This window comes from Schistocerca gregaria, chromosome 3 (assembly GCF_023897955.1).
Source record: "Schistocerca gregaria isolate iqSchGreg1 chromosome 3, iqSchGreg1.2, whole genome shotgun sequence".
NCBI lineage: Eukaryota > Metazoa > Arthropoda > Insecta > Orthoptera > Acrididae > Schistocerca > Schistocerca gregaria.
The window spans coordinates 877,514,655-877,531,864 of NC_064922.1; the positions used below are offsets into that span (position 1 = coordinate 877,514,655).

Sequence of the window (17,210 nt, forward strand, 5' to 3'; positions counted from 1 at the left end):
ATGACGATTATACTAAGTATGAAGTTAAGGCTGAAATCGTTCAAAGTGATACAACAGAAGTGCTTGAGTCTCCAAATAATGTGCATTGTGTAGAAAATGAGTCGAAAAACGAAGTGGCTGAAACATCTATTGATAATATGCTCCACTGTCGAAAAGTTGCTTTCCTGCTCGAATCTGATGACGAAAATGAAATCAGTGATAGTTCAGATGATGAAGCGTATATTAATACCGATATTAATGAATATACTAACTTTCCCTATTGTTCAAAAGTCGAGTATTTAAGGGAATCTGATGGTGGAGAAGAGAGTAGTGATCAGTGAAGATGAATTTTCAGGTGTGAACGAAAGTCAATATACTTTTACTGAAAGAGGGTATGAGAAAATTAGTGACATTTTTCCAAAGCAAGATAAAGAAAGTAGAACTGGGCCAAAACCGAATGAATTATTCAGTAATGTAACACAAGGGCATAATTTGCAGGAACATCCAGATGATACTATACTGGGGCAAGCCTTAACCGATGTTTTGAATGGGTGTGAATTACAGGAACAAAAAGAATCACTTGATAAAATAATAGCAGAAAAGGAGATGATGTGCCTTGCTAAAGACTTCGAAATTCCAAAACCTAAAAAGCCGCCTGATGAAACAAAGCGTTGGCAAGATCTGAATAGTATAGTGAAAGATGTAGAATATAGGAGGCCTAAAAAGCCACCAGACTTAAGTTAGTGTTTTATGAACCATAAAAGACTGCCTTGTTAATAAAGAGACTGGGGGCAGGCTGCTGTATGTATATATACTGTCAATATTATACATGACTTAAACTTTATTGTTGTATCTGAGTGTTACCTGAAAGTGAATTATTGTTTTTTGATCTTGAGGCCTGTGGCAGGCGTTGCTTATTTACTGTAGTGCACTGTATTTACTTTGCATAGGCAACTGTTTATTTTCAATTTATTACTTGATGTTGCCAGTCTAATTATGAAGAAAGGGCCATGTAGGGTGAGAAACCTGAGAACTTTATGATAATGATGCTTATGGTAACTTAATGAAAGTGCAGAGAACTCCACAAGACAATAATTTATTTGTAATATACTTGAAAATCAAAAAGGGCTTAGGTTTGCAGTGTGTGGTTTACTTAAAGATACATGTCCTCAGATGAGGGTTGTTCAAGCCTCAGGGGACATGCACTCTTTGCATTGTCAAGTGTCCGATGAGCATTAAGTACCCGAGTCGTTGCCAGCACTACTTCCGTTTCCTTTCGTGCTGTCCACCTTCTTCTTCATCATTCAGAACTTTTACTATCTTCTTTCCTTCTTCTCTATCAGAATAAACTGAAAAGTGTAGAAATAACGTAAGATACTGTGTATTGCTTGTGGACAAATAAATGAATAATTAAATTGGGTACACTAGAAAATGACCAAGAATAATGAAAGTATAGTGGGTATTGCAAAGGAAAAATGTAATGGAAAAGTAATTGGAAAGAGGAAAGGTAACAATACTGAAAACAAGGTAAATGAAATGTCAATGTTTTTTTGAAAATAGGGATAAATATGATGTTGAAAAGCTATATGTGTTCAAAACTTAGGAGATATACCTGACTAACATGTGTAAAATAGATATGAGATGTATGTTTCTAGTGCCACAAAGGGTTGACAGAAAACACTGGCAATGGGATATGAATTATTGTCCTGATCTTGACATAAGTGATAACCTAAATGTGTGTAAAAATAATTAAACTGAATATTGACTATAAAAGAGATATTACTGAGTAAGAATGTGGGGAGAAAAGCCACAAATTTGGGACTCTCAAATAACTCCTGAAGATTGTCATTATGCTAAAAATGTCATTTAAAATTTTTCTTGATTAATGTATATGTTACCTGATGTTGTCATTTGAAAAGAAATTATTTTGTTGCCAGTGTCTAATTACTGTTTTGAAGTTACAGGTTTTATGTTTTACACCATTAATGCAAATTTTACCAAAGATGTGACATAATGATGAAAAAACTTAAAGATGATGACAATAAACTGCTCAAAAATATGTTGTTGGGCAGCAAAACAAGACAAAAGAATAAAAGTGCTGTGGTCCTGAAGTTAAGGGCTACCAAATATGCTATGTGAGCAGCAGCCAAAGGACTTGCCATTGTGGGGCAAGAAGTTGATAAGTGGTCACGAACTGCCAAACCTAGAGGATGTATTAATTTAAAAATGTGTCTTTTAGTGTTCTTGATCTAAAATTGTGTTTTACGCCTAAATGTTTACATACAAAGTAAATGCTTTATTTTGAAAATTTTTTTGGAAGGAGTGTATGAATTTCCTTAGTGTATATAGTGTATGTTTGTAATATGTATTTTTTTTCTCTCCCAACTGAAGTTGTATAGAATAATTTTTTTTGTAGCCAACACCACTTAGGTGTTATAGATGTTTCCTTGAAGTATCACTTACAGGAAACTTCAACGAAACATAGGGCATGTTTAACACCATAACTCTAGTGCTTTGCTGATTTAGTTTGCTTTTGTTTTATTTAATGTTACATCATTGAGCTTCTGTAAATGTGTTTGTTTGAATCGATAACACAAAATTGTATACTCCTTTCTTTGTAAGAACTTTGATGTCATGATATGATTCTATGCAATGTAGTGTATCCGTCATTTAAATTCTTTGTCCCATTAGGAGGGAACAAAACTTACTGTATATAATTGTAATTTCTGTGTGAATAATTTTTTATAGGTATGTCAATATGTGCAAATATTCTATTTTGTTGAATGAATTTGGTTGATGTTATGTAAACAGCTGATCCCCACTTAGGGTCCTTAGTTAATCTGTATGTAAAAGGTGTTGTGGTTTCCCTCAGGAACGGAACTGTGTAGCGCGTTCAAATTGTGGTTGGCCTAGGTGGAAAAGGTGGAACAAGAGTCAGACGGGGACGAACTACGAGTCGGGGACGAGCTACCAAACTGTGCATTGCCATGCAATAGTTGCACATTGTCCTCTTCCCGAGAGAGGCTTTTTCTGCTACTTTCCAATGCCTCGGATGGATGGATAAATAGCTGGAACTATTCTGGAATTTGTATCGATCATCACCACCAAGAAATGACCGAGTCCAGCAATTCTACCTGCAATTCCACTTACCGACATGCAATCGCCACCACATTGAGCAAACACTATAATGGAGCACTATAGCAATGTACAGTGAAGGATCGGCTTAATGGATGTGTTAGTGTGCTCAAATATAAGGTAATTTATAACTGAATTTTTGTACCTACCTTGATTTTTCTCCTTATCATAACACCTCTCAGGTTCCTCTCCGTTTGAACTAAAGTGATTTCCGAGTGTCCTTACTGAACATTAAAGCCCAGTGTTTTGCTAATTGATGCCTATTGAACATATTAAAAAGAAAGTTAAAGTTAATCTGGCAAGAGAGTGAGTTTAAGTTAATGATGTTTGCTGAAAATAATTTTACTAGTAAAACTGCTTATTAATGTGTTGTTGCCAACTTCAGATTAAAAGTTCTTAAGTCTGAGGCTTATAAAGTTTTGCTTAGTAAATGATCACATTACTGCCTGTTGTAAATCGAAGAAGGTGAGTCAGTATCTTACATATATATATATATATATATATATATATATATATATATATATATATATATATATATATATATATATATTGTCTCTCGATGTAGTAAAAGTGGAAAACTGCAGCGTGGAACGTCATATACTCATGTTTGCTAAGTGTTTGTCTCTCTTGTGTATTGGATGTGCATATTAAAAATATAACAGGATTCACAGTTTGTCTATTGTGTTAATGCTAGGTAACAAGCAATGGGATGACCACTAATTATGAAAAACATTATTTCTTTATTCAAAAGATAGTGAGAAACAACCTGTTAGTGGATTCCAATTAACTTACATTTTAAATAGTACAGTATTTAACTGAGAGAGACTTAACCTATACCCAGTTAATGATTCTGCAATGAATAGTAATAATAACGTTACAAAGACTATTCAGTTTGTGTAAGCCCTGAAAGTAATAGTGTGTTTCGGTATCTGTTATAATTTTGCAAATAGTTTGTGCTGATCTAACTGTTAGTTTCAATCTCACCATAAACATATGTAAGTGTCAAGAGTTCACTGCACTCGCGTGTAACAAAGTATAGGTTGTGTTTATCCATTAAAGTTATTAATAACTATTTTCTTGAACGAGAATGTTAATCATTCTCTTGCCCAGTTAGGCTGGCGACCGTTCTCTTTATCAGTTAAACTGTGCAGATAGGCTAAATTTTGTTTGTTACTGTTCAAATATTTACGTAATTCTGACTTTCATTTCTGATAAGCCACCTCCATTAGGTACAACACGGTCAACATAACAAAATTCCTCTGGTACAGCAGTACCAGACGCTAGTGTTATAAGTGCAGACGACAGACGCTAGTGTCTTTACTAGCAGCTCGACATCGCCTGCAGCACCTCTCCTTGGCTCGTGATCGTATCTGTTAGCTCCTAGACGACTGGAAAATCGTAACCTGCTTACATGGGGCCTGATTTCAGTTGGTAAGAGCTGGTGGTAGGGTTAGAATGACGCGCAGCCACCACGAAGGAAGCCGGTGGTGGTTGCATTACCAATTGTTTGGGTTGTGTGTACTTGGAATGGACTGGGTCCTCTGGCCCAGATGAATCGATTACTGACTAGAGGGATAAATGATCTTTCCTATACACTATTGAAGCTGTCAGTTGATCAAAAAGGAGTAAATTATTGACCAACAAAAATCTTTGATCATTTTTGCAACAACATAAAATGTCTGGCAGGTAGCTGATCAAGTTTTAAATCTAGCTTAAAATCATTTCTTTTGCACAAGTTCTATTCAATGGACGAGTTTCTGTTTCCGAACTGATAAAAAAAATGTACCGCTAAGTGTAGTTACACGTGTAGAACTAAAAATTTCAGTAATATTAACGTTAGCACTATTCTTATATCGATAAAATAATCGTGGAAATGATCTACGCAACATGACATACCTAAGGTAAACTACACTTCTGGTCATTAAAATTGCTACACCAAGAAGAAATGTAGATGATAAACGGGTATTCATTGGACAAATATATTATACTAGAACTGACATGTGATTACATTTTCACGCAATTTGGGTGCATAGATTCTGAGAAATCAGTACCCAGTCAACCACCTCTGGCCTTAATAACGGCCATAATACGCCTATGTATTGAGGCAAACAGAGCTTGGATGGCGTGTACAGGCACAGCTGCCCATGCAGCTTCAACACGATACCACAGTTCATCAAGAGTAGTGACTGGCGTTTTGTGACGAGCCAGTTGCTCGGTCACCATTGACCAGATGTTTACAGTTGGTGGGAGATAGGGAGAATGTGCTGGCCAGGGCAGCAGTCGAACATTTTCTGTACCCAGAATGGCCCATACAGGACCTGCTGAAATATAGGGTTTCGCAGGGATCGAATGAAGGGTAGAGCCACGGATCGTAACACTTCTGAAATGTAACATCCACTGTTCAAAGTGCAGTCAATGCGAACAAGAGGTGACCGAGAAGTGTAACCAATGGCACCCCGTTCCATCACGCCGCGTGATACGCCAGTATGGCGATGACGAATACACGCTGCCAATGTGCGTTCACCGCGATGTCGCCAAAGACGGATGCGACCATCATGATGCTGTAAACAGAACCTGGATCCATCCGAAAAAATTACGTTTTGCCATTCGTGGGCCCGGGTTCGTCGTTGAGTACACCTTTACAGGCGCTCCTGTCTGTGATACAGCGTCAAGGGTAACCGCAGGCATGGTCTCCGAGCTGATAGTCGATGCTGCTGCAAACGTCGTCGAACTGTTCGTGCAGATGGGTGTTGTCTTGCAAATGTCACTATCTGGTAACTCAGGGATCGAGACGTGGCTGCACGATCCGTTACAGCCATGCGGATACGGTGCCTGTCATCTCGACTGCTAGTGATACGAGGCCGTTGGGATCCAGCACGATGTTCCGTATTACCCTCCTGAGGCCACGGATTCCAAATTCTGCTAACAGTCATTGGATCTCGACATCTCGACTAACTCGAGCAGCAATGTCGCTATACGATAAACCGCAATCGCGAAAGGCTACAATTCGACATTTATCAAAGTCTGAAATGTGATGGTACGCTTTTCTCCTCCTTACAACAAAGTTTCACCAGCCAACGCCTGTCAACTGCTGTTTGTGTATGAGAAATTGGTTGGAAACTTATCTCATGTCAGCACGTTGTAGGTGTCGCCACTGGCGCCAACCTTGTGTGAATGGTCTGAAAAGCTAATCATTTGCACATCACAGGATCTTCTTCCTGTCGGTTAAATTTCGCGTCCGTAGCACGTCATCTTCGTGGTGTAGCAATTTCAATGGCAAGTAGTGTAAAACTAAACTGACTAGAAATGGGCTATTTTCGGCTACTTGGAGACCATTTGCAGCCGTTCAGGACTTAATGATCCCAGAGAATGACGGAAATTTAAGGATGGCAGTGCAGCTTGTCACTGGGCAACAACTGTTCGCGATTGGTTTGAAGAACATTCGAGATAGTTCGAGTGATTGATTTGGCCACCACATCGTTCAACTTACGTCGCATTGAACACGTATCCTGCACCGGCAACACTTTTTCAGTTACTTATAGCTATAGAGGCGCCATGACACACAATCCGTTGAGTGCCTATAACGTTGAGCTGCTGCACAACGCCGCGCAAAGGGAGGTTCAAAATGGTTCAAATGGTTCAAATGGCTCTGAGCACTGTGGGACTTAACATCCGAGGTCATCAGTCCCCTAGACTTAGAACTACTCAAACGTAACTAACCTAAGGACATCACACACATCCATGCTTGAGGCAGGATTCGAACCTGCGACCGTAGCGGTTGCGCTGTTCCAGACTGAAGCGACTAGAACCGCTATGCCACAGCTGCCGGCCAAATGGAGGTCTGACACGATTTTAAGAAGCGTCCCATGACTTCTGTCGCCTCAGTGTAAGGAGCGTGCAGGTGCTTTTAGACTAGGCAAAAATGGCAGATCAGTAGCTGCGAAAAGTGTATATAAGCCTGTGCAAGCCCCGGAAAGCTGTTAAAGAGGACTTAAGCGGACCTACACGTGCTACATGTAGACAAGAAAGGAAAGATATTCGACCTGCTTGACAATGTACTTGCCCGCATCTCGTGGTCGTGCGGTAGCGTTCTCGCTTCCCACGCCCGGGTTCCCGGATTCGATTCCCGGCAGGGTCAGGGATTTTCTCTGCCTTTTGATGGCTGGGTGTTGTGTGATGTCCTTAGGTTAGTTAGGTTTAAGCAGTTCTAAGTTCTATGGAACTGATGACCATAGATGTTAAGTTCCACAGTGCTCAGAGCCATTTGAACCATTGTTTTTTTGACAATATACTTAACATACAAACTGGTAATTCCGTCTTCAGTGGTTTCATAGAGCTTTTTAAAGTTCTACATTAGTACGATAAATGTGAACGATTTTGCACAGATAACCATTAGCATGGCGTTTCTCCATGTCCTTCGTAACGTCTTTGGAATGTTATGGAACGGATGATGCCTCAGTACAATCTGTCAGAGCCGTACATATGTTTACAAACTAGTGTGCACTGACAGACAGCTGATGCGACCGGTGTTTACTGTCTTACGGAAGCATCGCTTTGGAGGGGATGCGGTAAATTGGATAAGCGGAGCAGGATTTTGGTGTTGCCGTTTGTAAAGGAAGACGAGGACTTCATATCCAAATAATTTTATTCGTTTTTATATTTTGACGCTAAGTGCTGTTGAAGGGCCTTTTATGTAGGATTAACTTATAGAACCAGATGATGGATGTTTGACTCCCGGAATGTGTTACTGTGGATTATGTTCGTAATAGTAGTGGTTTTACACTAAAATATTTGTAACGATATTCAATTTTGCACATTTTTGAAAATTTAGCTCCAAAAATTTTATTCAACTACGAAAAGCATTTTCTGGGACGTAACTCACACGAAGTCTGGAGATGAACTAGGCTTGCTACAGAACATAAAGGGAACATTTTGAAGTATATCATGCATCGCTTGCCTGGGAACATAACTCGACGAACCTGGAAGCACGGTATTTCATACTGTCCATCTATTCGCTGACGATACGGGTGTGACTCACCATAGAATCATTTCTTCTGCGTCCTTAACTTTTTTTTTGTCCTTGAATATAGTTATTGACCATTTCCAAAGACTGGGGAAGTCACATCTCATGAACGTCGACCAGACCCACCACTGCTGAAGTATGCTGCTGAATATACCCATACGTGTCTCTGGGTCAGAACAGAGATACAGGACAACATAAACACGTCACTCACCTAAAAGATTAAAAGACGAATTACAGAAATCGTTGGACAACAAAGGAAGCGTAAAGATAGGAACGACTGTATTACCAGCGAGAACTTTAGCCGTAAAATGCGAAATGCTTCTAATAGTTTCCATAACAAAACCATGTCTAGAAATCTGGCAGAAAATCCAAAGAGATTCTGGTCGCACGTAAAATAAACCAGCGGAAAGACACAATCAATACCCTCACTGCACGATAACAATGGTGACGTGACGGATGTCAGTGTCACTAAGGCAGAGTTACTAGTTTTCCGAAATTTCTTCGTCAAAGAAGATGAAGAAAATATTCCAGAAGCCAACATGAGCAGCTAAGAAGTAGATACCCTCGGTGTAGAGAAGCAGCTTAAATCACTTAATAAAGGCAAAGCCTACGGTCCAAACTATACACCAGTCAGGTTCCTTTCAGAGTATGCTGACACAGTACTTAGTAATTACATACATCTGCTCGCTCGTCGGAAGGTCTGTAACTAAAGACTGGAAAGTTGCGCAAGTCACACCATTACCCAAGAAAGTAAATGGGAATAACCCGCTGAATTACAGAGCCATATGTCTAAAGTCGATTTACAGTAAGTTACTAGAACGTATACTGTATTTCAACATTACAAGTTGCCTCGACGAAAATGATGTATCGACAAACAGCCAACATGAATTCAAAAAATGTCGTTCGTGCCTAAAACAACTACCTCTCTACCTGCACAGAGTAATGAGTGTCATGGGATTTCGAACTGATTCCATATTTTCCAATTTCCAGGAGACTTTTGATACCATTCCTTACAAGCGACTTCAAATTACCTATGGGGTATCGTCCCGGTTGTGCCACTGGATTTGTGGTTTCCTGTCATAGGAGTCACAGTTCGTAATAACCGACGTAAAACAGAAGTAATATCTGATGTTCTAAAAGGAAGTGTTACAAGGCCTTTGCTGTTCCTGGTCTAAACGATTTAGAAAACTATTTCAGCAACCCACTTAGATTGTTTGCAGATGATCCTGTCATCTACCTTCTTGTAAAGCCATCAGATGATCAAAATCAATTCGAAAATGACATAGACAGGACATCTGCATTCTGGGAAAAGTGTCAACTGGCTCTAAATAATGAAAACTGTGGAGTCAACCACATGAGTACTAAAAGTAATCCGCTAAATGTCGGTAACAGAATAATACACGCTAATCTAAAAGCTGTAAATGTAACAAAAAGTAAGGGATTAGAGTTACGAAAGACTTAAATTGGAACATTCACATACAGAGTGTTTCACAATTCATGTTAAACACTTGTAGCAGCTGTAGAGGGGACTTAGTAGATCAAGTTTTACGTAGGAACACGTGTCCAGAAACGTCATCAAACGACGATACACAGAGTCAAAGTTATAGGCTCCGGCGCCGTAAATGTATGTATATACAGGGTCATTCCGTGATCATGTTACAAATCTTCAAAGATGATGGAGACGGATAAGTGTGTTAATTGAAGGTAATGGTACCTGGTTCGGAAACGAAGGAGTAGAAAGTTACAAGCGAAAATCATCCAGTTTCCCTCAATTGATCGATGAAAGGAGGTAGTGCGAAAAAATGTTCCGGGAAACTCAGGAATACAGAAATACAAGTCGCTGAGGAATGAAATAAATAGGAAGTACAGGGCACCTAAGACGAAATGGCTGCACAAAAAATGTGAAGACATCGAAAACGAAATGATTGTCGGAGGGTCAGATTCAGCATACAGGGAAGTCAAAACAACCTTCGGTGACATTTAACGCAGGGGTGATAACATTAAGAGTGCAACGGAAATTCCACTGTTAAATACAGAGGAGAGAGCGGATAGGTGGAAAGAATACATTGAAAACCTCTATGAGGGGGAAGATTTGTGTGATGTGATAGGAGAAGAAATAGCAGTCGATTTAGAAGAGATAGGGGATCCAGCATTACAATCACAATTTAAAAGAGCTTCGGATGACTTAAGTCCGAATAATGCGGAAGTGATAGATAACACTCCATTAGAATTTCTAAAATTATTGAGGGAAGTGGCAACAAAACGACTATTCATATTGATGTGCAGAATGTATGAGTCTGGCGACATACCATCATCCACACAACTCCGAAGACTGCAAGAGCTGACAAGCGCGAGAATTATCGCACAATCGGCGCAACAGCTCATGCATCCAAGTTGCTTACAAGAGTAATATACAGAAGAATGGAAAAAAATTGAGGATGTGCTAGATGACGGTCAGTTTGGCTTCAGGAAAGGTAAAGGCACGAGAGAGACAATCCTGACTCCGCGGTTAATAATGGAAGCCAGACTAAAGAAAAATCAAGACACGTTCATAGGATTTGTTGGCCTGGAAAAACCGTTCGACAATGTAAAATGGTGCAAAATGTTCGAAATTCTGAGAAAAAAAGTAAGGGTAAGCTGTAGGGAGAGACGGGTCATATACAATAATAAGAGTGAACGACGAAGAACGAAGTGCTCATATTAAGCCTGTTGCCCCTATTGTTCAATCTGTACATCGAGGAAGCAGTGATGGTAGTAAAAGAAAGGTTCAGGAGTGGAATTAAAATTCAAGATGAAAGGATATCAGTGATACGATTTGCTGAACACATTGCTGTCTTGAATGAAAGTGAAGAAGAATTACATAATCAGCTGAACGGAATGAACAGTCTAATGAGCACAGAGTATGGATTGAGAGTAAATCGAAGAAAGACGAAAGTAATGAGAAGTATTAGAAATGAGAACAGCGAGAAACTTAACATCAGGATTGATGGTCACGAAATAGATGAAGTTAAGGAATTCTGCTACATAGGCAGTAAAATAACCAATGACGGATGTAGCAAGGAGGACATCAAAAGCAGACTCGCTATGGCAAAAAAGGCATTTCTGGCCAAGAGAAGTCTACTAGTATTAAACAAAGGCCTTAATTTGAGGAAGAAATTTCTGAGGATGTACGTCAGGAGTACAGCATTGTATGTTAGTGAAATATGGACTGCGTGAAAACCGAACAGAAGAGAATCGAAGCATTTGAGATGTTGTGCTAGAGACCCATGTTGGAAATTAGATGGACTGATGAGGTAAGGAATGAGGAGGTTCTGTGCAGAATCGGAGAGGAAAGGAACATGTGGAAAACACTGATAAGGAGAAGGGACAGGATGATAGGACATCTGCTAAGACATGAGGGAATGACTTCCATGGTACTAGAGGGAGCTGTAGAGGGCAAAAACTGTAGAGGAAAACATAGATTGGAATACGTCAAGCAAATAATTGAGGACGTAGGTTGCAAGTGCTGCTCGGAGATGAAGAGGTTAACACAGGAGAAGCATTCGTGGCAGGCTGCATAAAACCAGTCAGAAGGCTGATGAAACGAAAGAAACACAAAAAACAGTACTGATGCTGCTAAGAATATAGGGGGTGCAAAATGTCTAGTAAATATGGGCTCCAAATAAATACCTGAAGTACAATGAGCACTGGTTGATGTTCGCTAGTGTAAAACACCAGTGCTCATAGCTCTTAAGGTAAGGGTTTTAGAACTCATATTTACTGCACATTTTTTCTTGTCTTGGTCCATACTACCACTTCTGAAAGTTGCCTACCCTACAGTCTTAGCAACAACAGTACCGATACACGTATTCCTCTGTCAAATGTATCGGAACGGTTTTGGCTTATAATTTTTGACTCGTTCGTTTCTGGTTGAGGAACCGTTAGCTCAAATTCCTTGAAAGTTTGTAACATCATCACGGAATCACCCTGTATATACATACATTCACAGGCGCCGGCGCCTATAACTTCTACGCTCTGTAGCGTCTTTGGATGACGTTTACACCATGGATTCCTATGTAAAACGTGATCTGCTAAGTGCTCCCTACAACCTCTAGAAGTGTGTAACACGAATTCTGAAACATCCTTAGATAATGTTGGGGGCAAAGCAAACAAAAGACTGCAATTTACGAGCAGAACACTAAGGAAATGTAAGGTGTGCTAAAGAAACTGCTAACACCTCTTTTCTCCACCGTTTTCTGGAGTATTGCTGTGTGGTGTAGGATTCGCATCAGACAGGATTGACGTAGGACATCGTAAAAGTTGGAAGAAGTGCAGCTCGTTTAGTACTATCTCGAAATAGGGGAGAGAGTGCCCCGCATATGATACGCGAATTGTGGTGGCAGTCTTCAAAACAAAGGCATTTTTCATTGCCTCAGGATCATCGCATAAAATTTCAATTTACAGCTTTCTTGCCATAGTGCGAATATACGTGACACTGATTAGACCACTGACGACGTACGCTGCTCCCGTCTGGGGATACGTAGCGCCTACACACCTGCGCCACCTGCGAATCATACAGAACTACGCATCATTAGCAACGCTCCACGCTACACATGCACCATGGATCTTCACGATGAAAACCGCCTTGAAACCCTCAAGGAAGTATTCATGAAACACGCCACACGACTATACAGGAACTCGAGACACTCAAACAATCCTTCCATCATTTCTCTGGGAAACAATGATCACAACCATAGGTGGAAGCGTAAGCGGCCACATACTCCAGTAGCTAGGGCATAAACACCTATGGCAAGCTAACATACATCCACAAGCGACAACATCGGCAACCCCCTGCATACCGGCAATATTGACTGGATGTACCAGATGGTATTAAAGCCCACCAACAGGCTACAACAGGGAATACGACGAGCTCGTACACTAACTGACAAACAAAGCGCCAACACTACTCTACATTGTGAATTCGATATGTGACCTATGGGACACAAAACGATGATGAAACTAACTGTTACAGGTACGCTGATCCTGAAAGAGAAACCAACACCGGCACCCAGCAGCAGCCGCCAATTACAGCACCGCTCAACGTCAAAGGTATCGACCTGCACGATACCCACCACTAACAAAGCCTACCCTTGCATGAGCTGTCGTAGGCAGCAAGAAAACCGCTACTGCTCTTACAACCCGACCCAACTATCGCAGAGCCCTTTTTTTCGTTGGCTCTTGCCTTGGCATTTTTTCCCTTTGCCCTGAAAATCGCTACCCTTCGTTGAACTCTCGGCCCAATGTATCCCCAGATGAGCGCGTATGGTCAACCTTAACCAGACGTACGCAAACATCGCAGTACCCATATCCTGCGATACCTCACTTTAGTGAAAACTAACCCTTACGCAGAGATGACAGTAAACCTTCTGTGTTAGCCATCACGCCGGTGTGGGCGTCGAAGGGCTCCAACTCTTAAAAAAAATATCATAGTCAGAGGGTAGAAATCATCATCATAATAAAAATAGAGAAGAATCAAACCTGGTCCGGAAAGGTGTAAGTGTCCCTCTTTCCCGCGCGCTGTCCGAGAATGGAAAGTCGTCCTACGAAATCTCTGCCAGGCACTTAACTGGGAATTTGCAGAGTACTCACACAGATGTAGATTAAGGATGCACGTACACTTGTGCTGGGAAGATCCCGCCTCGGCACTATCCCAGAAAGTGCAGCGTTAATAAAGGCGCGCTAGGCAACTAGTTTCGCAGTATGGCTGCGTGTCTGTGCGCCGTCGTTTGCGCAGTGGCCACGTCGCTGGCCGCGGCGCTGGCGTCAGTTCTCGCGTGGCTCTGGTTCAGCAGACAGCGCACCTCAGTAGCTGGTCCCCCGACCGTGCCACTGCTGGGCAACGTGAGGCTCCCCTTCAGGCTCCCCGCACTCGTGCACAGCCTCAGAGACGTTCACCAGCGCTACGGAGACATCTTCAAGTGAGTGTACAGCTACTCACTACTCACTTGTTGAACATTTCTAGGGCGAAACTTACTTTGGAAGTACTTGGAACACCTGAGGCAATACTGACCCTACGACTTATCTTAGAAGCTAGATTAAGGAATGGCAAACCGACGTTTCCAGCATTTGTAGACTTAGAGAAAGCTTTTGACAATGTTGACTGGAGTACTCTCTTTCAAATTCTGAAGGTGGCAGGGGTAAAATACAGGGAGCGAAAGGCTATTTACAATTTGTACAGAAACCAGATGGCAGTTATAAGAGTCGAGGGGCACGAAAGGGAAGCAGTGGTTGGGAAAGGAGTGAGATAGGGTTGTAGCCTCTCCCCGATGTTGTTCAATCTTTATATTTAGCAAGCAGTAAAGGAAACAGAAGAAAAACTCGGAGTAGGTATTAAAATCCTGGAGAAGAAAAAAAACTTTAAGGTTCGCCGATGACAATGTAATTCCGTCACAGACAGCAAAGGACTTGGAAGAGCAGTTGAACGCAATAGACAATGTCTTGAAAGGAGGATATAAGATGAACATCAACAAAAGCAAAACGAGGATAATGGAATGTAGTCGAATTAAGTCGGGTGATGTTGAGGGAATCAGATTAGGAAATGAGACACTTAAAGTAGTAAAGGAGTTTTGCTATTTGGGGAGCAAAATAACTGATGAAGGTCGAAGTAGAGAGGATATAAAATATAGACTGGCAATGGCAAGAAAAGCGTTTCTGAATATGAGAAACTTGTTAACATCGAGTATTGATTTAAGTGTCAGGAAATCGTTTCTGAAAGTATTTGTATGGAGCGTAGCCATGTATGGAAGTGAAACATGGACGATAATTAGTTTGGATAAGAAGAGAATAGAAACTTTAGAAATGTGGTGCTACAGAAGAATGCTAAAGATTAGATGGGTGGATCATACAACTAATGAGGAGGTACTGAATAGGATTGGAGAGAAGAGAAGTTTGTGGCACAATTTAACTACAAGAAGGGATCGGTTGGTAGGACATGTTCTGAGGCATCAAGCGATCACCAATTTAGTATTGGAGGGCTGCGTGGAGGGTGAAAATCGTAGAGGGAGACCAAGAAATGAATACACTAAACAGATTCAGAAGGATGTAGGTTGCAGTAGGTACTGGGAGATGAAGAAGCTTGCACAGGATAGAGTAGCATGGAGAGCTGCATCAACCCAGTCACAGGACTGAAGACCACAACAACAACAACAACTTCCTTTTTAAATGAGGGCGTTGAAACGTAATGTTTAAATGAGAGCGTTGAAATGTAATTTGTTACAGTACTTCTCACACCTAGATAGATAAAAAATATTCATGAGTTGAAAAATCTTATGGCAACAATTATTAAATATCCACCACAATCCATTTTTCAGAACACCTATTTTCGTAGTCAGTACTTGAACCACATTCTGCAAATGAGGTCTTTTTCTAAAATAGCAGTAAAGAAAAGAAACCAAAGTTTTACTGGTTGTTATCTTTTGTTTGCATGATAAAAATACAAAAAAATTAACACGCGTAAATCAGATATGTTCCATTGCTTAGTTCTGGTGGTGGAAGGGTCCAAGACATTTTCTGTGCAAAGCTACGTTGCAAGCATTGCATTCTAACTTTCTAAGTTAAGGTTTCTTTTATTAGCTGCAAAATGTGCACCTACTTGCTGTACCTGCTGTAGGCATACGCTCAGTCCATTCCATCCCTTGGAATCCTGTAGGGCATTTTTGAAAATTTGATCAACTTTGCTGGGTGTCGGTTCCATTTTCATTTTTGAGGAGAAATTTTTAATTTGCTTATTGGCCAAAATATTTCTAAATTTTAGATGTGAGAGAGGTTTAGTGTAACTGGTGGGAAAGCTAGTCTTCTTATAAAGTATACAGGAATTTTACGTTGCTGCATCAGTTAACAATTAAAAATTTTCATCCACGGCTAGAGGGGAGAGCGGATTCACAGGAACTCTGGAATCAAATAGTAGTAAAATGTTTTAGTGTTCTGTTGACATGGATCCACTCCCCGTTCAGGAAACTTCAGCTGTTGTGGAGTAACTATAGGCATATTAGAAATTTCAGGATCTGATTGTAAACAAGAAATATTCTCTAATACTTCTTCACTGTGTGACTGAACTTGGTAAAATAACTTATACGGATATGGTGTCTGTTCTTTCGGATATGTAGTTCTGGCAATACCGCCCATCACCTTCTGCTGTGAGGATGCACACTCATTCCCCCAACTCTTACTGAACTTGGTAAGAAAGTCTTCCACGAGTAATGAGCGTGTTGGGATGGTACGCTACGAATGTAGTGTGTGGACATACAAGGTGAGATGTGGGTCTCGCGGGAGGTGTGCGTGAGATAGTCCCTGCAGTCGCATTCTCTTCTGTGCCCTCGGTGGCTCAGATGGATAGAGCGTCTGCCATGTAAGCAGGAGATCCCGGGTTCGAGTCCCGGTTGGGGCACACATTTTCACCTGTCCCCGTTGATATATATCAACGCCCATCAGCAGCCGAAGGTATTAACTTAATTATAATTTGGTAAAATACGAGTTCCGTTCGATGGCCAGTATTGCCTCTGGAACTTCCTACTAGAATATTCTCTGCACCTGTGTCTCCTACATAGAATTGGAGCCGATGTCATTAAACCTATCTCCCATGAGCAGCGGTTCTATCTCAGATGGGCTCAAGCCTGATTTGCACTAGACAGAAAGAAAAGAGAGGCATATTATTGTTAATATATCTATATTGCACTATAGTAGTACAATAAACCGATTTAATTCTGTGAAAGTAAAGACTTAGACAGCAAAATTCTATTAATCTGTGCACTGTAAATTTCTTGCTCGACTTCCCATGCTCTATGCTGTTCACTGCACGCAAAAAGTTGACCTTTTTATACTGACGTGGAAGTCAGCTTCTGTGAAGACTCCCTATAACAATTAAGCACAATGCTATATTTTAGAAACTGTGTGCTAAAAGTGTCAAGTAAATACTGAGGAACCATAATAACATAGTTTCTGGAGATATATTTGTTGAGCCATACAACTGAAAACTGAAATATTATATGAACTCGACGAAAACTGAGATTATGTACATTTTCTTACACACACGAGA

The 17,210-nt window shown here is 40.7% G+C and overlaps 1 protein-coding gene and 1 non-coding gene across 2 annotated transcripts in view; both read left to right on the forward strand.

The window, feature by feature from the left end:
- Nucleotides 1–13,876: 13,876 nt before the first annotated feature.
- The window catches only part of LOC126355648 (cytochrome P450 4g15-like), a 154,517-nt gene continuing 151,183 nt past the window's right edge, over nucleotides 13,877–17,210 (forward strand). Inside the window, exon 1 of the mRNA XM_050006013.1 lies at nucleotides 13,877–14,094. Coding sequence (XP_049861970.1) covers nucleotides 13,877–14,094 — 218 coding nt within the window. The remainder of the gene's footprint in view (nucleotides 14,095–17,210) is intronic.
- On the forward strand, nucleotides 16,488–16,562 carry Trnat-ugu (transfer RNA threonine (anticodon UGU)). The gene has a single exon. It is a non-coding gene; the product is annotated as a tRNA-Thr (tRNA).